Source organism: Mandrillus leucophaeus, unplaced genomic scaffold, assembly GCF_000951045.1.
Source record: "Mandrillus leucophaeus isolate KB7577 unplaced genomic scaffold, Mleu.le_1.0 Scaffold947, whole genome shotgun sequence".
In the NCBI taxonomy this organism is placed as follows: domain Eukaryota; kingdom Metazoa; phylum Chordata; class Mammalia; order Primates; family Cercopithecidae; genus Mandrillus; species Mandrillus leucophaeus.
Window position 1 is genome coordinate 309,930 of NW_012110330.1, and position 24,128 is coordinate 334,057.

The 24,128-nt window shown below is 46.9% G+C and overlaps 2 protein-coding genes across 10 annotated transcripts in view; one reads left to right on the forward strand and one right to left on the reverse strand.

The window, feature by feature from the left end:
- The window catches only part of DCAF8 (DDB1 and CUL4 associated factor 8), a 47,934-nt gene extending 34,023 nt beyond the window's left edge, over positions 1-13,911 (forward strand). For 2 of the 3 annotated variants that reach the window (XM_011970385.1, XM_011970387.1), the window contains 7 exons: positions 3,977-4,049; positions 4,522-4,579; positions 5,092-5,199; positions 6,857-6,987; positions 10,664-10,783; positions 11,194-11,310; positions 11,926-13,910. In XM_011970385.1, coding sequence (XP_011825775.1) covers positions 3,977-4,049; positions 4,522-4,579; positions 5,092-5,199; positions 6,857-6,987; positions 10,664-10,783; positions 11,194-11,310; positions 11,926-12,042 — 724 coding nt within the window. In that variant the 3' untranslated portion in view covers positions 12,043-13,910. Of the gene's footprint in view, positions 1-3,976; positions 4,050-4,521; positions 4,580-5,091; positions 5,200-6,856; positions 6,988-10,663; positions 10,784-11,193; positions 11,311-11,925 lie in introns of all 3 variants that reach the window. The other variant, XM_011970386.1, reaches the window with a different exon arrangement.
- Positions 13,912-14,254: 343 nt separating this feature from the next.
- PEA15 (phosphoprotein enriched in astrocytes 15) lies at positions 14,255-24,128 on the reverse strand. Of its 7 annotated transcripts, XM_011970389.1 has the most exons (7): positions 24,047-24,128; positions 22,372-22,475; positions 20,945-21,146; positions 17,907-18,080; positions 16,363-16,518; positions 16,118-16,206; positions 14,255-15,357 (listed from the first exon to the last, which is right to left on the reverse strand). In XM_011970389.1, the coding sequence occupies exons 3-6, from the start codon at positions 21,003-21,005 to the stop codon at positions 16,142-16,144; spliced, it is 456 nt and encodes a 151-aa protein (XP_011825779.1). In that variant the 5' UTR covers positions 21,006-21,146; positions 22,372-22,475; positions 24,047-24,128; the 3' UTR covers positions 14,255-15,357; positions 16,118-16,141. The 7 variants fall into 7 exon arrangements, 6 of the variants coding, with proteins under 6 accessions (XP_011825779.1, XP_011825778.1, XP_011825781.1 ...); XM_011970388.1 differs by having other exon boundaries at positions 14,255-16,206; XM_011970391.1 differs by lacking the exon at positions 20,945-21,146 and having other exon boundaries at positions 14,255-16,206.

Sequence of the window (24,128 nt, forward strand, 5' to 3'; positions counted from 1 at the left end):
ACCACTAGGACCAAGGTGTTTGGAGGGGAATGTAGGAATTTGCTGTATTGAGAACTGTAGTTCATATTGTCTTAACCCAAAGCTGATACTTTCCCAGGGTTAGAGTAGGACTTAAGAGTTTTAACATTTCAACACAAGGAGAAATACTCAAATCTTCTGTCTCTTATCAGCCTCAGTATCCTCTATTGGCCATTTACTTGGCAGAAGTTATGTGAAGATTTTTGGGTTTTTTGAGACAGAGTCTCACTTTTTTGCCCAGGCTGGAGTGTAGTGGCTTGATCTCGGCTCACTGCAACCTCTGCCTCCCGGGTTCAAGTGATTCTCATGCCTCAGCCTCCCAAGTAGCTAGGATTACAGGCATGTGCCACCATGCCTGGCTGTTTTTGTATTTTTAGTAAAGATACAGTTTCGCCATGTTGGCCAGGCTGGTCTCGAACTTCTGTTTTCAAGTGATCCACCCGCCTTGTTCTCTCAAAGTGCTGGGATTATAGTTGTGAACCACCATGCCTGGCTACATGAAGATTTTGAGGCACACTGATCCTACTTGAGCAGGTAGCCCTTTCAGCACTCCAGCTCTTCTCTGACATTAGGTTACACTCAACTTCTCTGGCACCTCTCCTGTGCAGCCAACTGAATGTTTTGAGGTTTCTCCTTTCTTACTCTTTCTTTGAAAGAACCCGAACAGCTCATCTTCTGGTATAAATTTGAAAACATTTTTGCTGAATGTTTTATATCATAACATCACTAACTTTCACTCCTAGCCTAAAGAAATTACTTCAAGGGAATACAGAGAAATAGCTTACTCATCCTCAAGGCTTTTGCATCATAAATACTGAATTTTAGTTTAGGGTTATTAAAAAGTATTTAAGGGAAGCTCTGGGGAGACATGCTTTTTGGCCTGTGGTCAAAAAAAAAAAAAGGAGGCAAGTAGAAGAGGTATAGGTATGAGTCGCTACTATACCTGCTAAGCTAAGCTAATTCCTGCTTAGCTTAGTTTTAAGAATTTATAGGAGTAAAGAAAAAGAGGATATATCAGATGAATTCTTTAGTGGTAAATTTGGCAGTGTCATTGGCTGACATGAAAATTTATTGCTAAAGGATTAAGAATAGGCCCTGATTGATGAAGCACAGTCAGTAAATCATCTCTTCGCTTCCCAGTTATTAAGCCAAAATCAGCAACACTGAGAGAACATTAGATTAAAGGCAGGTACAGAAGACTTAGGGTAACAAGTTAGTGGGTGCCTGAAGGCATGTGGGAAGAGATGTGGTAAAGGTATGGAGAGGATGCTAAAACTATTCCTTATGTGACTTAAAATGTCAAGGGGCTTGGTGTGGTGGCTCATGACTATAAAACTAGAGTACTTTGGGAGGCCAAAGCTGGAGGATAGTTTGAGGTCAGGAGTTCAAGACCAACTTGGGCAATATAGCAAGACTGTGTCTCTACAAAAAAAAAAAAATTAAAACATTTTAGTTTTTTAATTAATTAAATATCTCCAGGTGTGGTGGTATGCTCCTGTAGTCCCAACTGCTTGGGAAGCAGAGGTGGGAGGATCTCTTGAGCCCAGGAGTTTGAGGCTGCAGTGAGCTATGATTACACCACTGCGCTCCATCCTGGATGACAGAGTGAGACCCTGTCTCAAAAAAAAAATAACTAAAAATAAAGTAAAATATAAACTATCAAGGACCTATCATATGTTCAGAAAGTAGTAGGAAAGTTTGTATTAATCTTTCTATGTTTACTGTCTATCACAGGGCTTGACAAACTGTACTGCTTGTTTTTATAAATAAAGTTTTATTGGAGCACAGCCATGGCCTTCATTTACATGTTGTTTATGACCACTTTCATGCTACATGGCAGAATTCAATAGTTATAATAGAGATTAGATGGTTTGCCTCTTGACCAACTTAAAACATTTACTGTCTTGTCCTTTAAGAAAAAGTTTGCCAAACCTTGTTCTAGCATCATATGTAGAATATAGTAGGTTATTAATAAACACTTAGTTGGGGTGTAGTGGCTTATACCTGTAATCCCAGCGCTTTGGGAGGCCGAGGCAGGATAATCTTTTGAGGCCAGGAATTTGAGACCAAACTGGGCAGATGCTGTCTCCACCAAAAAATAAAAATATTAGCCCGGCATGGTGGTGTGTGCCTGTAGTCCCAGCTACTTGGTAGGTTGAGGCGGGAGGATCGTGTGAGCTGGGGATGTCAAGGCTTAAGTCATCAGTAACCTAACTGCCAAAGCCAACAAGATACTTTTCAAGTCTTTTTCTCTACTCTTGACATTATTACTCCTTCCCTGAAACACCTTCTCTCCTTGATGTCCAACCACTCCTCAGTGTTGTTCATGGGTGTGTCTTCCTTTCTCCACCCATTAAATGCTGATGTTCTTCAGCATCTCAGTCTTCAGCTCTCATCTTGCTCTATACCAGGGAATTTTAACTTGAGGTACAAGTATTATGTGAACCTCTAGAAAGTGTGCTTATGTGCATTTTTCTGGGGAGAAGGGACTAGAGTTTTCATTGTATTCTGAAAGAGGCCAGAGATTCTAAAGGAGGAAGGGAAAATCCTCTCTATATTTTCCCCTGGAGATCTAATTCCATTACCAGTGCTTTAACTACCACCTATACATGGATATATGACTTACATCTGTGTCTGCAGACACACACTTATTCTGAGCTCTAGACTTATACCTACTTGACACATGGATATAATTAACTGATGACTTCAGCCAGAAAGTCTCAGTGGTGAGTTGAGGACCAAAACCAGATTAGGATGGACTGAGAAGTGAATAGGAAATAAGGAAGTGGAAATATTGAATTGATCGTTCTTTTACAGTGTGACTGTAAGGGGAAGGAGAAAAAAAGCAATAGTAGGAAAGGACAGTCAGTAGAAGGATTTTTAGAAAGTGGCCAACTGGTGATGAGGAAGAGGTTGAGAAATTAGATAATCATCAAACAAGGTCCCTGGAAGGATGAAATAAAGAGCATTTGTCAAAAGATTGACCCTGAGATTGGAGGAGACTGGGTGAGGACAGATACTAGTAGATCTGTCTTGTTCCTCACTGTAATTTTAGCATCTAGCATAATATTTGACACATAATATGTGTATCCTAAATATTTGAGTTTAAAGCTTGGATTAGAGAGAGGAAGGAAGGTGAAGGTGTAGTGTGCTTGATAAGAATGTGGAAAGGAGAGGGAGTCTTGAGCATATGGGTGGTAGTTTTTAATAAGTATTGTGGGGTATGAGAGGGAGAACAGGCCAAATAAAGTTTCAAGGAGGGATTACGGACCCACTGACTTACATTAAGCATGGTTTCTGCCCGTGAGTAACCCTTTTCTGTAGGTAATGTACACATAAAAAGCTCCATACTAATGTTAGTTGTTTCGGTGAAAATTATCAGTATGTCATATAACACTTGAGGAGAGAGATAAACAACTTCAAACTGACAGAATTGAGGATTGCCACTTAAAATGGGAAGTACGTGGATGAAGGATTTAGGGTTTGATGCTAGGTGTGGTGGCCCATCCCTGTAATCTCAGCACTTTGGGAGGTCAAGCCAGGCAGATCACTTGAGGCCAGGAGTTCAAGACCAGCCAGGCCAACATGATGAAACTCTGTCTCTACTAAAATACAAAAATTAGCCGGGAGTGGTGGCGTGTACCCGTAGTCCCAGCTACTTAGGAGGCTGAGGCAAGAGAATCGCTTGAACCCACAAGGCAGAGGTTGCAGTGAGCCGGGATCATGCCACTGCACTACAGCCTAGGTGACAGAGCAGGACCCAGTCTCAAACAAACAAAACAAAGACTTGGGAAATGGATTGGAAAAGGGATGCCCTTTAAGAAGAGCACAAGCCAGAACTTGGTTTGGAAAATGTTTATTTTCATCCAGCTGGCAGTTTCCTGCCACTATATAAAATTGCAGCTTGTTAAGGGATTTGTTTGTAAATTTTTACATTTTCATTGCTTTCCAACTATAGGATTTATGACCAGAGGAAAATTGATGAGAATGAGAACAATGGAGTACTCAAGAAGTTCTGTCCTCATCACCTGGTAAGATTCATGAAGGGCCAGTTGCTCCAGGCTTCCCTGACTCAACCCCAAGGCTGCATCTGAACTTGTTGGTATGGTGGGAAGAGCTTGGACTTTCAAGTCAGTCATCTGGATTTGATTCCTGGCTTTACCACTTACCAGCCTTGTGATCTTGGCAGTCACTTCACTTCTGATAGGCTCAGTTTTTTTAATTGACAAAATAGAAATAAAAATAACTGCCTTGCACCTTGATGGTGAGGCCTAATGAGACAGTGTACATAAAATGGCTAGCACACAGATGGCAACCAAGAGAAAGCCCCAAGATGCTACCCCCTGAGGTGGTCATGTTTCATCAGTTGTACTCTTGTCTCTGTCTGTCTTTCTCAAATCTCTGGGAGAAGATATAGGGGAGTTTGAAGGAAAAGCTGTTTCCTGAAGATGGTATAACAAATGGGGGGGTGGGGCATCAGTCAGTATCTGCTCCTTATTGCAGGTGAACAGTGAGTCCAAAGCAAACATCACCTGTCTTGTGTACAGCCACGACGGCACAGGTACGTGAGCAGGGCCCAGCTCCTAGGCTGGCATGCCCCCTCTGTCTAGGGAGCTGCTGAGCCAGTGAGGCATGTGCCCTCCAGTGCTCACCACTGTGCTATAGCTCCAAGTAGAGCAGCTGGGGAGTAACTGCTGATGGTGAGCACATAGCGGGAGGATACAGCAGATGACCCTTGGAAATGCCAGGTACCATTTGCAGAATGCTGCAGATGATATTTGGCAGGGCCTGTCCTGAAGCCCAGGTTGCTTGCCTGAGCAGGTTCTTATGCCTTTGACTCATTCCTGAGTTAATGGGTATGATCTTTTTGAGCATTCTGCTGCCCCTGGGTTGGCAGTGTGTTCCTAGTCTACCCTGTACAGTCGGACTTGCCTGGTGTTCCAAATAAGATGGGTGCTACACCTGGGTATTTGGAGGGGGCACTACTGGCAAGAAGCCCCACCCCAACCCCCAACTCCTGGTCCCTGCTTTTTTCAGCCTTTGCCTTCACTGCTATGTTCTTGTTCTTGGCAGAGCTCCTGGCCAGTTACAATGATGAAGACATTTACCTCTTCAACTCCTCTCACAGTGATGGGGCCCAGTATGTTAAGAGATACAAGGGCCACAGAAATAATGCCACAGGTGAGACTGTCTTCCTAGGTTTCTGTGGCCCAAGTCTGTTGGCTTTGGAGAACCACAGTGTCTTGCTCAGGTTATAGAAATAGAAACTACCTGCTTGTGTTGCCATGGGCACTGAGCGATTATCCTGAATTGGGCTGGAGTTTTCATGTTTTCTCCACTATGCTAGAGGGGAATGCACTCAAGAGCATCTCTTGCCACTCCAATAATGTTGCTCCTAATTGGTTTGGACATAAGGAGACTAGACTGTTTTTTAAGATTTCAGGTAACTTCAAAATAAGCACAAATGTCTTAGGGAGTCAGGGAAAGCCCTGTTTAGTCAGTGGTCCTGAATTGCTTAAAATAGGGAGTGACCTTACACCTCTAGGAGGAGGAGTAAACTATTCTTTTAGATGAGGCAGAAGAAGAGGAATGGTGGTAGTAACTAGCCCAAGATTGGCCTGTTTTGTTCCTTTGGAGCACATTGAAATCACCTGATGTGTTGTGTTTTGTTTTGTTTTGTTTTGTTTTGTGTTGATGAGACAGGATCTCACTCTGTTGTCCAGGCTGGAGTGCAGTGATGCAATTATGGCTCACTGCAGCCTCGACCTCCCAGGCTCAGGTGATCTTCCCACTTCAGCCTCCTGAGTAGCTGGGACTACAGGTGCATGCCTCTACACCTGGCTAATTTTTGTATTTTTTGTGGAGTTGGGGTTTCACCGTGTTGCCCAGGCTGGTCTCTAACTCCTGGGCTCAAGTGATCCGCCTGCCTTGACTTCTCAAAGTGCTGGGCATGAGCCACCAATCCCAATCCTGATGTTCTTTTAAAAATAAGTTTGGCCTTAACCCTCTATATTCTGATTTAGTGGGGATGGGATGGAACTTGAGCACTGAGATTTTTAAAAACTACCCACATGATTCTAATGTCCAGAAAAGTTGAGGAATCATTACTCTGTTGTTACGACTCCTAACAGATACCTGTCATGATTTTGTCTTGGAGATAGCAGTTCCTTTTAGTTTTTTTCCTGAGCTGGTAAGAAGGGAGGGAAAAATCTGTTCTTGGATCTCAGTACACAGGCAGATAAAGGAAGGGTGCCAGTCTCATGGCCAATATTGTACTGACCATAGTCATTGGAACTCTTGGCTTCTTTTACTGATTCTGGAGAGTGGAACCCTGTTAATGGTAGCAAGCACAGATGACTTGCTTCTTGAGGCAGTTGTGGCCTTCATCAGTCTCAGATCAACTGATGACCCCAAAAATATTGACAAAGTACCAATGAAGCCCACATATCAAAGATAATCCTAGGCCATAAGACAGTACTGCCTAAGAGTGGACACAGCTGGGACGAATCAGGATGGGACAGGTAAGGGATTAGAGAGGCCTGTGGTTGCTTGCTAGGGTATAAACTTAGAGACTGAGGCTGCTGGTAAAGGATTGCAGATTCCTCTGCCCTAAGGAGCGAGCTCTTTGGGAGAATATAAATCATCTCTGGGACTGTTGTGATTCTTATAACTATCTGTTAAACATGCATAATCTCTTGATGTGTTTTGAGAAAATGAAAATAATTCTTTGGCCCTCAGCTGATTTAGAGTTTGTGAATAATTAAATTCCCTTTGAGATGAATATATATAGGCCTGATGCCAACCCTCATGTGGTTTGTTCCCTCATTTATCGTTTCAGTAAAAGGCGTCAATTTCTATGGCCCTAAGAGTGAGTTTGTGGTGAGCGGTAGTGACTGTGGGCACATCTTCCTCTGGGAGAAATCATCCTGCCAGATTATTCAGTTCATGGAGGGGGACAAGGGAGGCGTGGTGAGTATGGTATGCTGAGCTGGCTGGCTCCCTAATCTCTCCAGTCATTAAGGTAGGTTTTAGCAGGGACACTGAATTCTGTGACTACATAATACCATGTTTTAGAGGTCCAACCAGCCATAAAAGGCTAGTTAGCCTGGGGGTGCTGAGTTTTTGATGGAGTATTTTCTTCCTGTTCCTATCTTCTGTCCCTGTAAAGCACAGTTTATTGAGACAAGAAAGGGATCTTAGGGAAGAACCTCTGTCCTGTCCTGAGTGATGTAACTTATCTCTAGGCATGCACCTTTTCCAAATGAAAAAGTGTTAGTGTTCAGGGCACACCCTCCTACACAAGGCTAAAGATTTCTCTATGTCTCTTCCCTTTAAACTAAACTAAGTAGTGATCTTGGCTGGATCTTAGATCAGCAGATAAAAACTATAAAGAGCATTTTTTGGACAGTTGGGAAAATTAGAATATGGTTTATACATTAGATAACATGGTATTCAATATTAAATTTATTTGATTTGATTACTTATGTAGGAGAATATTCTTGTACTTAAGATATACATGTTGAAGTATTTAGGGGTGAAGTGTCATGCTTACATTCAAACAGGTAACAAACACATATAAATGTGTATATGTAAGGAGAAAGCAAATGTAATTTTTTTCTAGTAGCTGAGCAGTCTGCTTGCTGTATAACCCATGATCATATCATAGTCTGCCTGTCCTTTGAGTTCTGCAGACCTCTGTGGAGTTAGGTCAAAAAGGAAGAGTGAGAATCGAGTTAGGGAATGAAGAGCCATCAGCTCTTAAGATGTATCTGGTTAACCTTATCTTTTTTTTTTTTTTTTTTTTTTTTCATTTTTGAGACCTAGAATTAGGAAAGAGTTCAATCGCTTTCTGTTACAAGGTTTTTGGACCACAGGAGATGGAAAGACAGTTTGAAAGACTAAATTATACTGATTGCCTAGAATAGTCTGGTTACCCAAGACCTCTAAGGAATGACTGAGACAGCTTAGTCTCTCTTCCTTTTTATTCCTTCTTAGCTGTGGGGAACTTTAAAGAGCCTAGCCATCTCTTGATGAAGTTTTTTTCAGAGAGTGGTTTTAGAATTTAGAATGGTTCCTTGCAATCAGGATCCCATTCCTTATGTTTTTCTTGCCCTGGTGTGAGGGTATTTCAAATTTTCTTCTGGTTTCCTCTAAATTTTGGGGACCTGGGACCTGCATAGATCTAGGGTTTTTACGGTTTGAATACAATTGGAGAGGAATCTAGAAGTTCAAGATGTGTCTCACTCTTCCCTGCTTCATTTCCTACTCTTCCATAGGTCCCCCTGTGTCATCTGCAGTGAACAAACCCAAAACACTTGAGTCTTAATGGGAATTATGCAATAGGCATTTAGAGAAAGGAAGTCAGAAGGGGCCAGTGAATTTTTTCTTGACATAAGCTATTGCCTTGCATTCTGTTCCAGAGAGATGCAGGGCTGAATGCCCTCTGCCAGGCCAGCATTTGTCCATTCTCCAAAAGCATTCTGCAGGCCAGTTTGCTTTTAGCTCAGCCAATGCCAGGGTTTGATGATTAACCCATTTGCCCAGGTGAGGAAGGCATTTACTTGGGATGGGTGGGCCCTAGGCCTAAGTTTTAGTGGTCCTAAGAGTAAATAAGTAGAATAAGAGATATAGAGGCTACCCCTGAAGCAAATTTCCTTACATATTCTTGTCTCTGTGTAAGCTGAATGATCGATGTGGTCTTTTACTTGGCTCCCTCTGTTCTGTTTTTGGTCCTAATTTTCCAGCAGTGGGGGTCACCAGGCACTAGTTTCAATGTAGTAGACTCAGCAGTTCTATATCATGCAAATTGTAAATGTAGAGTAGAATGTAATTGTAACGTAGAATGTTAGAACCAAAGATCTTAGAAGTTATTTTCTAACTTGCCCAGATCTCCTGACTCTGATTTGAGGATCATTTCTTTGTTCCCATTCAGCTTCACAGGGACAAGAATGGGGGGTGGTATCAGAGGACAGCCCCTTAGTCTCCCAAGAGCACTTTGATGCTTGATCCCATTCTCTACATTCCCCCAGCCCAGTCATCTAAGGCCAGAGCTCTTTTCTCTGCTCAGGCATTATTGACAGGATAAGTCCTGGCATTCAGACAGGTCTGGTGAAGTGACCAGGTACTCTGGCCCAGAAGTTCTCTGTCGGCTCCCCCCGCAGGCTCCAATTCAGGTACTGTATGTTATTCTCTTGTTCCTCTTGCCACTGGCTTTTTACTTAGTCTTAAGTTCCAAGGAATTGTTCCCCTGCGCTTTTTTATTTTGCTGACTTATTCAAGCAGAGCTAGCTCAAAGAGTACAGGTCTGTAACAAGGGCTTATTAGGAGACAGATGAAAAAGTTCAGGTTTGTATGTGTAAGTTGTCCATTACTAGAGATAGATATTATTCCAGGCATTGAACTGCACTGCCTAAAACAGCCCAAAGATAAACTTCACAATAGGCTGATATGTGGAATGGGAGGAGATAAAGAACGAGGTTGCTGTTTTATTCATAAGCTCAGTCTTAGCTTCAGTCTTTTCTGAGCATTTGTTTATTTGTAAGATGGAGTCAAAGTAAGTGGGAAGTCTGTAGGTCAGCTCTGTTTTCCATGTCTGCCCTTGACTTACCCTCAGCTGCCTGTGCAGGTGAGGCAGGGGAGGTGGTTGGTCCAGAGAGAACTAAAAGAAGTTATTTTCTTGGACTATATGGCCAGCTGCAAGGCAGGGTGCCTTTCCTATGTGTTCCTCCTTTCACTAAAAGACTCAAAATGCTTTAGCAGCTAGATCTGGAACTAACTCTTCTGGATGGGGTAGGAACTTCCCTGCCCTTCCCTTAGGGAAGCTCATGTTTCCAAGTCAGACAGCAGGGGGCATGGGTGCCTTTCGGACAGAAGGAAACTGCCTAAGCTAGAAGGCCTTCCTGCTGTAGTTTATTTCTTTTGCCTTGTTCAGTGAATTTACCCAGAGGATGGCTGAGATTGAGGCTATGGGAGCCCCAAGAAGCTGCTTTATGTTAATGTGCTGCTTTATAGCTGAGCCTGTTGTGCTCAGGGCAGGTAGTAGGATGCTCCCCCTGGGATGTGCAAGGTTCTCTCAAGCAGACATGAGCCTCCATCACTCCCACCACTCCCTGCAACTCAGCCTCCTCTTCTCAGCCTGTGCCTTCCTCCAGTTCTAGTAAATAGTGCCAAATGAATGTAGTTGTTCTCCGACTCTTCTCTGGGGGTTCATTGGCAGCTGCTGCTTGCTTCATTTTTTAAAATTTATTTGCCATTTGGTGAAAGCCACTGAGATGGTTTTTTCCAGCCTTGGGCAAGTTGGAGCTTTGGAATCTGGAGTGAATGAGGTCATCTGGATTTCATTGTCTTATGAAGCCAGCAGTAAGCTTGGGCAGTCCACTCACCCATCCCTACGGCCGTATCTGGGGATGAAGCCACCCCTGACCTAAACATAGGAAATGATTGATGTGCCTGGTCTTATACCCAGTCTGTGTCTGGTTTCTCTACCCCCAGTGCCCTTTGGCTTAGGCTCAGGATGGGTGGGCCTCCCTTCCCCAGCAGCTGCATCAGCCCTGATCAAGGGCAATTATTTGGCTCAAGGTGAGTAGTGGTTTTTAAACCCTACTCCCACACACTACTGAGTCTGTTTTCCTTTCTTCCTGACCAGGTAAACTGTCTTGAGCCCCACCCTCACCTGCCTGTGCTGGCAACCAGTGGCCTAGACCATGATGTGAAGATCTGGGCACCCACAGCTGAAGCTTCCACTGAGCTGACAGGGTTAAAAGATGTAAGTGGCTGACTGCAGAAGTTATTTTCTTTCTGCTTATCCACATACTGTTGATTCTTAATTGTCATAGGGAGGAATAACTTGCTGCCCAGTTCTTTAAAGGCACTGCTCTAACACCCTCCCCAACATTCCTGTAATTTCCTCTGTGGGAATAGTCCTGCTCCAGGGGGCAGCTGTGAAGGAGCACTAATTTGTAATAGGATGGGGATAAGGAGCATCTTTAAGAATTATTCTGTATTAAAGCCTGCTACCTTTGCAGCAGCTGAACCTAGGGCATCGTTTCCTAATCTAATGTAGCTCCACTTCAACTTAACGGTTAGCTTTTATTGGGGTGGAAGATCAGCCTTCTTGATCAGGTCCCGGGTTCCTCTTCATTGCTGCCCCCTCTTCCCAACCTTTTTGGGTTCCAGGTGATTAAGAAGAACAAGCGGGAGCGGGATGAAGATAGCTTGCACCACCCTGACCTGTTTGATAGTCACATGCTGTGGTTCCTTATGCATCACTTGAGACAGAGACGCCATCACCGGGTAAGCTGGGGTTGGAAATGAGTTCCCAAGGGAGTGACCCTCTTAAGAGGGCTAAAAAGTTCCAGAGTAGTGACTTTAAGGAGGAATCAGGTGATCTTGGTTGGATTTCCTATCCATTGTCCTCTATCCCCATCAGATCCCTGATACAGCCTTGGAAGAGACATCAGCAGAAAAGGGTGGTATCTACTCTTGTCCATTGCCATCCATGTGTAATCCTATCTTCATAAAGGCAAAGGCTGGAGGGTGGAGGAGGGAATTGAGAAGAAATAACAAGTCTCGGTGTGACCCTTCTATTTTTCCTCTTATGCCAAAAGAGGCCTAGTTCAGGGGTTGGCAGACTGGCAGTTGGCCTGCTGCTGGTTTTTGTAAATAAAGTTTCATTGGCTTGCAGCCACACCCATTCTGTGTATTGTCTGTGGCTGCCTTCACGCTACAATGAGTTGAATAGTTGCAATAAAGACCATATAGACCACAAGTCTAAAATATTTACTATCTGGCCCTTTAAGAAAAATTCTGCTGATCTCTGGCCTAAAGCATCTATATTCTAGCTAAGACCTAACAGGCTTGTCCTTGTTCCATCCAGGGAAGTTACTAACAAGCCTTTCCCATCCACAGCGCTGGCGAGAACCTGGGGTTGGGGCCACAGACGCGGACTCTGATGAGTCTCCCAGCTCCTCAGACACATCGGACGAGGAGGAGGGCCCTGACCGGGTGCAGTGCATGCCATCTTGAGGCCTCATACCTAGGTGGGGCAGGCTGGGGCTGCCAATCTGATCCTGCCTGGGCAACCCTTTCCTGTCCCAGGTCCTACATTCAGCAGAAACGCACTTTGGACTTTTTGCTTTAGATAAAAGAAAGACATCCCAGGAGAAGGACAAACCAGAGGAGTGAACCAACAGAGTACCTAGGAATGGGAGTTGACCCCTGGAATGGGGCTCCATGGAGAGGTGCATAGGACTCAGTAGAAATGGCCTCTCCCCAAAGCCTCTTTTTGAGAGGAGAGGGAAGCCTATTTTGTTAACTGGTTTGGGATAGGGAATGGGGTTTCTTTTTCTTTAAGCTCCCTTGTTTGTTGGGCAGGGGGGGTGGGTAGAACAACTGGCTATTCAGTACCAAGGGGCCAGAGTGGAGGGCAAGAGTGCCACTCTCTCTTTGGTTTAGGTTTTTGACCTTTTCTTCCTTTGTTTTTTAAAAGTATATGACAGTTGGTTTTTCCCCCCCTCAGCAACCCCATCCCAGAATCCTATTTTCCTGGGAAGTCCTTAAAGCCCCTAACCATCCCACACTCTTCACTTTCCTATCCACCTTATTCATTCTTTGTACTTATCACAGTGTTTTGCACTTGATTACATATCCTTCACTCTCTTCTCTTCATCCCATCACCCCCTAATACGTCAGGTGAGGGAGGTTGGGGAGAGGTGGGAGAGGGGCAGACGTGAAGGAAGAATAGGAAGGATGTTACCTCTTCTGTTATTTTTTTAAAAAACATTGTTTGGTGGCAGCAATCTCCCTGTCCCTATCACTGTTAGAGGCCTAATTTTATATCTATAAATATATTAAAAAGCAAGTCAAACTTGGATGTATCAAGGTAAAATTATTGTCAAAGTTTAAATACCTATATATTCTCTATGAATGCAATAAAGGGACTTAAGAGTGAACAAGAGTAATGGTGTGGAGGTGACACCTGGGGTCAGTTTACCTCTATGTATGGTCACTAGAGATTGGAACTTACCCTTTAGGTTTTTGGAGGTTCGAGAATGGAAAGATCCTCATTTCTACCCTTCCTCGTTCCCTGCTTTGGTGTGGGGGTTGGGAAAACCAGGAAATTCCTCTCAGCTCTTTGCCTCAGATCTCCTACCTCTCCTTAAGTCTTGTAGGGGGTTCCAAGGATGGCTCTTCTAACCAGAGGCTGGCCTGTCTTTAAAACTTAAAATACTTTAGGGTGGTGCCACCACTGCAGACTATTGTGGTACTTTGTGTGACAGAAGACACGTACACACACACCACACACATACACGTACACACACTCTCTCTCTGTCTCTCTTACCTTTAGCTGCTTGATCTTTAAGCCATCCAACTTGATGCCAGTTCCCTTCTTCATAGAAGAGTGAAGGGAAAGACTTCCTGGGTTTGACTTAAACCTTGTCCACCTCTTGATATTTTAGGATTGAGGAACAAGTCATTAATCTAAGGACTGATTACAGTGGCTGGAGCTTGGGCACTTGTCTTATCACTGGTCACTGAGTCTGAAAGTTCCAGCTGAATTCTTGCCTTTAAGTGCTTTTGCTGCTATTTTTTTGCCCCCAGTTTCCACAAGATCCAATCAAGAATTCTGTATCCTGGGACAGTCAGATTCTACTAAATCAGGCCAGGAAGGAGGGGAAAAGAGTGAGAGAATGGTATTCCCAGACACTTCTTCCTCCTGCCCCTTTTCCCAGCAGCTCTCAGACCAGATGTTGGCTGCTGTACTTATTCCCTGAGGTAGGGAATGTGTGATTGAGTGGTCTGTGTTCCTATTGCTGGTGGGGTGATAGGGTGGGCTAAAAACCATGCACTCTGGAATTTGTTGTATTTTCTCCCAGTAAAGCTTTTCTTCCCCCTGACTGCTGCTCTGTGTGGTATGTGGTCCATTTATTCACAATGGATGGTTTTTGCTCCTACTAATGTAGCTACCCCTCTCATTCTGCACATGATACAGTGTTAGAAAGTCCATTTTGGGAGACCCGTATTTCCAGTGCTTGGGCTCCAATTGGAGACTGCTGGAAGTAGGATACGCTCCATTTAGCTCAGTGATACTTAGGAGATTGGGTGGGGTGAGGGTATACACTCGGGGTATTTTCCCAGCCCTTGTTCTGGGGCATAAATATTGTTCCCCCTCCCTTCCCAGTGATTCAAAGGCTCCAAAATCCTCGTCACTCACAGAAATTTTAAAATCAGTTAGTTACAATACAATCAATCACCTTTATTCCAGGTTAGAACAAGGCCGTGCACACTGCAGACAGAAGAGCACAAGATAGGGGCAATCTCACAGCAATATAAGGAGTGGGTGGGCAGGTTAGTCTTTTTAGATTATTTTGCCTTACAGAGAAACTAGTAGACTCTGCTGAAAATAACCCTGTCTCTCTTCTCCCATTTCTTCCATAAGAAAGGCTCCTTATTCTCTCTCTTTCTAATGTAACATACCCAAATGGAAGGACAGTTTATGCTCATTCCTCCCACCCAATTCTACAAGTATCTCTCTCTTCTTAAGGGAGAAGCCAGACAGGGAAAGGGAGACTTGGGAAGGTCCTTTAAGGCAAAACTGTGGAGTCCTAGAGGTGTGTGTGTTAAGGCAGGTGTCTGCAGCAGTGGCCAGAGGGGCAGGACACGCTAGGCTGGGCTAGGAGTTAAGAATACTGTCTAACCAGTCTGGCTTCTTCCTTCTTCCAGCAGCCAGCCCTCCCCTCCCATTAAAGTTTTACTCTCACATCCTGAAAGCTCCTAACTTCAACTTTGTCTAAATAGTCTCTGAGACTGCATGTGAATTAAATGTTTTTTGAAAAAGCTTTCTTTTTTGTTTGGACTATGTAGCAATTTGATTCTGCCACTCCCTTCACTGTGGCATTCCCCTCCCGCCCCCGCTCTGGCCTAGACAATAAGTTAATGCTAGACACCACAAAAAAGGGCAGACATGGCAGTGCAGTTTTAATATACATATATGTAGAATATATATGTACACACAGTTAGCACGGTCAGGGTGGGGAGGGGCATCTTGGGGTAGGCAGGAGGCTGGGGTCACTCACTGTACTGTAGTGATGTGGCTAGGAGGTGTTCACAAGCCCAAGGGGCCAGGATATCTAGTAAAGAAGGGTTTCCTAAGTCCCTTCCTGGATTGAATTGGGGTGGGGATCAGTGCAAAGGAAAACACTGTAGTTAACTTCTCTTCTTTCTGGCTTGGGATGTTCTTCACCAAGGAGAGAGGGAAGGTTGCCTGTAATAACCAAGTTGGGACCCTATAGATGGTGGGGTCAGGATGCAGGTTAAAACCTAAGGATCTCATTCCTCAACCTCCCTAGGTTTAGAGTACAACAGTCTGAGTAGGAACAACTGAGTGGAAAAGGGGCTCCCCTCTCTCTGCCCTCATCCCCATCTCAGGCTCAGTGGTACATGTTCCCAGCACAGTCTCTCCAGAGTACAGGTGGGTGGGGGCATCTAATGCTGGCTGCTCCATGGGGTTTGATCTTAGGGGCCAGGAAAGGATCCCTGGCTCATACCTATGCTAGGCCCATGAGAGGCAAAAAAGGGACCTGCTGGTACTCAGGAAACAGCTAGTCCAGCACAGGAGTACAAACAGGGAACTCTGGCTTTTCTTTGCCCCTTCCAGGTGGGGGTTGAGTGGCCTCTTTGCCTGCCCTCCCCACTGCTTTTCCCTGGATCCACCTACCTCTCCCATACCTTACCCCCATGTCAGCTCCTCAATGTAGGAAAATGCAGGTCCTTTCTGCTTCCACACTTTAAAGATATGGGGGGAGAGTGGAGGAAAGGGAAGTAGGAGGAATGTGCTGATTTCTATTTGCATAGAAATAGCCCCCACCTCCTCCTAAAGTGGGGAAACTCAGCCCCCTCCCCTAGCCCCTGACCCCCATCCCCTTAAGAAGAGGAACTAGATGAGCTAGACATATAGACAGACAGCCAGAGCGTGCGCACACGCACACACACGCGCACAGTAAGGGGGTTAGGACCAGGTTAGTAAGTGGGTAGATGGTGGGTTGCCCTTGCCCCCTCCCCTGGAGGATGGGGGAAGGGAGTGGTCTGATGAAGGTCCAACCTTCCTCCTCTTCCTCCCCCTTGCTCAGGCCTTCTTCGGTGGGGGAGCCAATTTGATGATCTCTTCCTCAGAGGGCTGCCGGATAATGTCTGGGGACAAAAAGGGATGTGTCCAGGGACAGCAGTATGGGAGATGCCAGGCAGGCCCATTGGGCATCTGCCTCCACTCTCCCAAAACTGAAGTACTCCAAGGATAGTCAACGGGATGAGGCAGAGGTGCAGCTAGTTAAAGGAGTGGCCTCTTACCTTTGTACTTCTTGGCACTGGGGATACGGGTTAGCTTGGTGTCCAGCTCATCCTCCTCAGAGATCTTCAGCACACGGGTTCTATAGTCAACCACCATAGTGAGGAGGTCAGGACGGCGGGAGATCTCAAAGATGTGCTCAATGTAGGAGAGGTTGTCTGGAGGAAGGCAGGAGATAGGGTCAGAGCTAGGCTACAAAGGTCAGCTTCCCCTACTCCACCAGACTAGGGACCTGGAACCAAAGCTGAGTTGCTGACATTGGTTATGGGAGGGTACAACACTGGAAGAAGAGGGGCTACTAATCCAGTAAAAGAAAGCTAAGGCACCCAAACAACAATACAGGGGACTGTTTGCAGGAGGGACAGATAATTGGTCAGTGAAGTTTCTAGACTGTGGTTAGAATGAGGGGTTTAGCTTGGATACTAGCTCCCATATGTTGTGGGGAGGGGACAAAAGAAAAACTTGACTTCCAGATACCCCATCCCCACCCCCATCCTTTTCCACTTTCCATCCAAGTAAGTATAAGAATTTGCTGACAGCACTTGTAGGACCAACAGAGTGGAGTCTCTAGGCAACCCAGGAGAGAATCTGGGCCTGGTGAGAAAGGTTATTCTAAATGAGAGAAGGTATGGACACCACCAGAAGGATGATGTCCATGGCTTGGCCAATTTCAGGAGATTATAGATGCCCTTAGACCTTCTTCCCTGGCTCCTCCCCTCTGACTGTTGCCATAGTCTAACTGTAACATGTCCTCCTTTATACTTTCTCCCTGCCAGCCACACAGCAGTCAGAATAGTGTATCTGAAGGGCTCTGAGTTCACTCACCTCACCTATCCAATACCCAGGCTCTCTACAACACAGTCTTACCCTTACCTTCCCAGCCATTTCTAAACACCCTGCATCCTAGTCAAGCCAAGCAGGACTGCTTGCATTTCCAAACACACTAGATACTCTGTGACAGTGTTCCTCTGCCTGACATGCCCTCCTTTGGATCTTGCCTTAGAAATCCCACTCACCTTTCAGGGCCATCTTAAACACCAATTCTTCCCTAAAGCCTCCAGCTGTGTGGGATTAGTCTAATCCATAGACCCCACTCCCCAAGCAGTAGTCTCAAAGTGGATAAGAAAGTGTTAGAACTTGTAGTTTTAAATTTTACCAGTTTTTAAAAAGTGCTTAACAAAGATTAGTATTACTATTTACCAGATGAGATTACACTTTGAGTTCTCCCCTCATTCAAGTATTCTTCTATTTTTATTGTCTAGAATTCTTCCCAATTATTGTCACTTAAAATTTTACTATTGTTAGATTGTTTTTACGTTCTGTTGTGTATGTGATAATAGCACAGGAGTAATCTGAATAACGTTTTTTACTGATGAGGGGCACAATGAAAAATGTCTAAGGCCCCCATACTCTTAGAGCACCTCTCTTCTGCCTTGCTATAGAGGGGTACACATTGTGGATATAAGAGCTTTGAGCTCATCTCTGTTTGCTGAATGAACTGAGCCTGAAAGACTGATGACAGGACCCCTGTGCTCCCCTCCCCCACCTTTGTCCAGCTTGTTGTGGCTCTCCAGGAAGCTAAACCAGGCACTGCCAGTAGTGATCTCCTCACTCTTTTCGCTGGGGATGTCTTCCTTGCAGGCCGACTTGAGCTGTTCTAGATCTTCAAGGGTGATGTTATTGGTCAGGTCTTGCAGGAGGGTCCCGTACTCAGCCATGACTGGGGTTGGGAGGCAACAAAGGAATAGGAGTTGAGCTTAAGGTACGGAGTCTGGTTTACTCCCCGGCACTACCCTTCTACTCCCCACTCTGCCGTACCAGGCATGTGCCTGGAACATGGAGGCTGGAGGTGGCTAGGGCTGAGGGAGAAAAGGAAGACCTAGGGGAGGCGGTCAGGGTAGACAGGATGCTAGGAGCCAGGCAGGAGCCTAGAGTGACAAGTCATACCTCCTTCCCCCCACCATCTTTTTCTTCTGTTTTCCCCCTCTAACAGTAACCCTGGCAACAGTTCCCTTGACTGAGGAGGCGGTTACCATAGCAACCTGCTCCCGACTTTCTCACCCGCTCTCTCCAAGTCCCCCCCCAGAATCGCCCCACCCACTTCCAACCCCTCCCCATGTCAGGGAAAAAAAACTCCAAAACAACCAGGGCGAGGCTTGCTGTGGCAATGAGAAGCTGAGAAGGAGCTGGAGGGTTTGGTAGGAGGTTGTGTGTTCTAGCTTCCCCATTCTGCCTTAGAGGCAAAGGGGTCCCTCACTTCAACTCCCCGCCACTCCACTAATGACTCATTTTGGATGGATGCCTAGTTGCTTGGTCCAGTGGTTCCTTGGCCTCTCCATGCTAGCCTTGTATTCAGTCATTAGGGCTCGAGGTGGGGGAAGCAAGGACCACCCCCACCTTTGTGGAGCCCATTTTCTCCCCTGATGGTTACCAGGCCCCTACTCAGCTCTCTCCTACCCTTTGTGCTGTGCCTGCAGCCCCCATGCCCAAGAATACCAAGTGACTGGCTCTGGCCCCCTGCCCAGTTCCCAGGCTGGCTGGGTGGTGGAGGGAGGGGACTTTAGATGCGGCTTTGGGAGAATGGCAAAAGGGGACTGCCCCCTCGTCCTGCATCAACATCCTACTGGCACTACCTTCAGCATGGTCTGATGAGATCAGCAAGGCCAGATCTCACCTAGGCCTTCACCCCATCCCTCTTTCGTGATCCTTAGGTGAGAAGTAGAAAACATTCAAGGCCTTCCTTCCACTAAGATAGGAACTGTGGCTAAGACAGAAGAAAGAAGGTCAGATATTTGAATGAACTTTCTGGATTTCATAAAATGTGACACTAGTGGGTGAGCTCAAAAATGGAACTTATTTCCACAATGAGTATCTGTTTTCTTTTAGTCAGAAAAGTAAAGCATGTTTTAAAAAGTAAATTGTATCATAAACACACTGTATGCGACTAGACCAAGGGTTGGGCAAGCAGCAAGATGACCTCGTCCCTGACTGAGGCTGCCCGCAAATCACCCCAGCATTAGGCTGGGAATGTGGCAGATCAAAGGGGCCTGGTTGACACACTCCCATTTTCCTTCCTTCTTGCTCTACTGCAGGGGAACTGAGATTGGCATGGTGATCACAAAATAAGAGATGCGGACCCAGAAGTCCCCATTCCCAACCCCCTACTTGGACCAGAATAAACAAGCCTCCCTTGGCGGCAGGCACCATGACACAAACAGACAATGAGCCAGACAGCAGGGCTACCATGACCCCCGCAAGAAACAGGCAGTCATAGGCATGCTCAGTTGCTCACCCAGGTGCAACCAGACAGAAGGGCCCAGCAGTGGCCCTGCCAGGCCGGGCCAGGAACAATGCTCTCTGACTGTCAGCACCAGGAACTGTCTCTGTCTTGAAATCTAGGTCACAGCAGCAGGCTCTGGAGCCCAACCCCCCTCACTCCACTGATAATCCAAGGACAGAAGGAGGGGGATACGGGTGAGGGGGATGATGGGGAGGGGACTAGAGATGGAGATAAGAATGGGTTGGGGGGGCGTGAGTAGGGCTGGAAGGGAAAGCGCAGGAGGAGACAAGACCCTGCCCCAATGGAGGAAACTCTGGGGTCAAGCCCTTAGCTGGAAATGGGGCAGGATTGGGGGTTATACTTCCCTGCTTTCATATGGAAGGAGAGTTTGTAAATATTACAGATCCTGCAGGAGGAAAGAGTGCACGCGTGCGTGTGTGTGTGTGTGTGTGTGTGTGTGTGTTGGGAGGAGTTAAGATTTAGGGCTTTGAATCTAAAACAGATCTACAGAGGAGGTAGGCGGGAAGAGATTAATGTGTGTAACACACTCACCCACAAAGACTTGGGGGCAGTGGGTAGGAGCTTTCTAAGAGAGTGAAAGATACAAAGAGGCCCGTAAGAGAGACGGGGTTAGGAATGTTAAAGTGGCAGAGGAGAAATGTGTGTGTGCTTGGATCTTATGGATGCTCATCCCTGGGTTGTGGGCACAGCTCTGGAGGAGGCAGTGGCTGGGTGTCTGTGGGTGTGTTTGGATGTTCCGGTAATGGAGGTGTATGTGCCAGCACTGGATATATGGCTGTGGGTGCACTGGCTGTGAGTATCTGTGGTGTGTGTTTTTATGTGTCTAAACCAGCCAAAAGCATGTGTAAGAAGGCATATAACCACAGGCTCACATCCAGAGGGGTGAGGGAAGCCTGCAGAATAGAGGAAGAGAGCTGGAGTTGGGAGACAGAAAGAGACTAAGGCTGCAAATGAGGCATGGAGGGGCGAGGGAGAGGAGAGCATACAGTCAACTATAGAAGGCTGTAACCTCAGCTCATCTGTTACTATGGCAACCTCAGTTCTGGGTCCCCCCACCCCCCAGTCGTTAGGACAATGACACCACTAGATGGGAGGGGTGTGGGGAATGGTGAATAAGAAGGGACAGAAAGGATAGGAGTAAGGCCCCCTGAGGGTACAAGGAAAGGCCACCCTTTTGCCTCCCTTCTTGGAGAGATACATTTGCCTAGGCCTTAGTATGGCAGAAGCAAAGGGAGTGTTGTTTAGGGGAACTGCTGTCAATTCTCACTGATCAACTGTTGTACCTGGGCTGGTCTGGCCTGACCATGGTGGGGCTTGGCAGAGCTTGTTTCCTTCATCCTCCATGTTACTTTCCTCACCAGAGATTCAGATTTCCTTAGAGCCTGTGGAGAAATCTGCTCTCTGGGCTCTGAAAAATCCTCCTGATCTCTGGAGCAGTGCAGAGAGCTGCTCAGGGATCACCAGGCAGTCTGGGCGGAGGCCATTCTTGGGACAGGATACCAGCGCAGGAATCAGGAACCGGAGCCCTGGCTGCCAGGAAGTCAGTCCTCTTCCCTCCCAGCTTTCTGTGCTCTGCTCACCGCTTCCTCACACCTTCCTTCCTTCCTGCCTCCCTCTCCTTCCAAGTTGGCCCCAGGCACAGCCCTGACAAAGGTCAAACCAACTGAGGATGCTGGGGAAGAGGGGCAGGAGGTAAGGACCATTATATACTGACCTTTTAGGGTGGGACAGGTGGGAGCTCCATGGGCACTGGGGTAAGAAGAGTCAGGCCCTGGGAGTGCTTTGAGAAGCCTGGCAATTGGGATAACCACCTGTGGAGGAGGTGGCAGCACCAAAAGAATTTCTGTGCATTTTGACATTAAGTCGTGGTAGATTATCCCTTCTCTCTAATGTTTGGTTCCAAATCCTCTGTAAATTCGACAAGGAAGCCTGAAGATTAGGAGTTGCTGCCCCTCCCTCTTCCACATCTGTTGCAGCTGCCTAAGGCTAAGGGGAGGGGCCACCCCACACAGCTGCAAGGACCTAGAGGTCCCTGTATTGGGCAAGAGGGGACTCCCAGGCACTCAAGTCTGTCAGTCTTCTGCCTGAAGTTGGAAGTAATCATGGAGGGACAGAGAACCAGGTTGGAAGGGAGAGAGTAGGGGTCCAGCTTTCCTCTTTTAAATTATATCTGGGCCCCAAATTCAAGCAGTCCTGTAGTTTATTTCCTTTAATATCATTCTCGATTTCTTCTTTAAGCTTTTTATCTAGCTTTGCGGGGGAGGAGGGGGTTGTCTTTATTCCTGTAACAAGGAAATTGAGCGTTCTGAGGCTCCAGGGTCAGCCTGAAAGTGACGAAAGGCAGGACATCTGGGCCCCAAAATGTTCAGTCCAAGAAGCAAAATGGATTACCTTCGGGCATGGGGACAGGGATTAACCTTCAGCCTTTAGTCTAGAGAAGAGCTAGACCCAAGATGGGGCATCAGGAGATAGCTGGCACTGGATCAGGCAGGGCAGAGGAGGGCCGGCTGACGGTGAGGAGGGGAATGAGGCCTAGGACTCTCCCCAGACCATCTCTGTCTCCACTCTTCTGGTGTGGCACTCCTTGATTCTATTTCCATCTCTCTCCATCTCTCTCACTGTTGTCATCCATTTCCTTTCTACTTCATCTTTCAGTATCTCTTTTCTTCCTTTCTATAGGCTTTCACCCCTTCTAGCATTTCCTACTCACCTATCCAACTTAGTCATAGCAATGAATACTTAGGACTCCTGGATCTGTGCTTCAGTGTCCCCATCTGAATACTCAGAGCTGCAATTAGGAAGGGGTGAGCATCCCTGCTACAAAACAGAGTAAGTTTGGTGGGAGTGGCTTGGAGATTCAGTGGTTGGCTGCCTACCAGCTGGTGAAGATATCCATCATGACATTGTTGGTGAGGATCTGTGTGAGCGAGTGAGGCGCTCTGATTCTGTGACCCTCTTCATGCATGATAATACATCCACACATGATGGGCACGGAATTGAGGAAGTAGGCAACCAGGGAAGCCTGCAGCCTAGGGCATCACTGGCAATTTCCCCAACGGAGTATTTAACCACAAAGGGAAGAGCAATTAAAGCTAATCGCTCTGACAGCCTGGGGCCCAGACACACATACCACTTTCCCTAACTCCCAGTGGTCTTCCCCCACCTTCATCCTCCCTAATTTGTTTAGTGCACTCTCAAGCACTTCTCACACTTCTCTGACCATCTCTGTCTCTCACTTCCTCCCTCTCCTTGGTTCCCTGACTATCTCTGGACCTCTCTGGAGATGTCTATCTGCTTCTCACACACATTCCTCTCATTCTCTCTCTGACGGGCTCCATTCTTGGCTGACTCATACCCATTCTTTTTCCTCTCCGTTTCTTCCACCCCCTCCTCCTCCATCCCTTGGCCACTCTTACCCAGAAACTAGCCATTCCCAGCACCCTAAGCCCTAACTGGACCCAGGAAGAGAGGCCACCAGAAGCCCCTACTCTCATTAGCCTGCAAAATCCTGTCTCCTTGTTTTACCAAGATTTTCTCCCATCTTTCCCCACTGTTAAAGAGGAACAATCTGAAGCCAGGGGCTAGGAAAAGCTGCCAGAAAATCAGGATGGATTTGGGGACAGTGGCCCTTTCTGTCCACTCAGCTGTCCTGTCGGACTGATGACTTGGAGCCCGCAGTTCAGAAGACTCCTCATGGGATGCCCCACCTCACAGAGTGGGGGTGTGGTGGGCGGCCGGATGCGTAGTGCAGGAACGTTTGTGATTTGGAGTGTGCTAGACTATGTGTATAAGTCACATGGGTGTGTGTCACTGTGTGTGCTGGCGTGCCTTATAGGTGTGCGTGTTTCCCTGTCAGTTTTGACACGGATTATATGAAATTAATAAGGGTTTTTACGTTAGATACATCACTCCCCTACACCCCCAGCTCCTCCTTCCCTCTGGACAAGCTTTCCACCAAGCCCACCTCTTCCTCAGGTGCAGTGGGCTGGGGGTGAGGGCACATGGAACCGAGACAGGGCTGGGCCGGGAGACCGCCAGCGGAGGCGAGTCCGAAGCCTGAGCGGGGAGGGAGGGGCGGGCGCTGGCCTGGCCAAGCCGGCTGGGCGGGAAGCAGGCTGCATCCTAATCCCCAGGCCCCGGTCTGACTCTCAAACTGCCGTTCAGCGTGGAATGGGCTGGCCAGAGCCACGCCGCCTCCAGCACACGCTCGGCGCTCAGGACGCACCGACCGAAGGACGGACCCCGTGGGGCCTGACACAAAGTGGACTCGACCGGGGTCCCCACGCTCCCCGTCTGGCCCCGGTGCCCCAGATCGTTGCCCCTCCAAGCCTAGACCCCCAAATCTGCCCCTTCCCCGCGACATGTCTCCTCTCCGCCCCTCTCACCGCCTCTGGAGCTGAGCGCTCAGGGCGCGGGCACTCCTGAGTCCCCGGTTCCTGAGCAGCGTCCGGAACCTCCTCCTCGGCT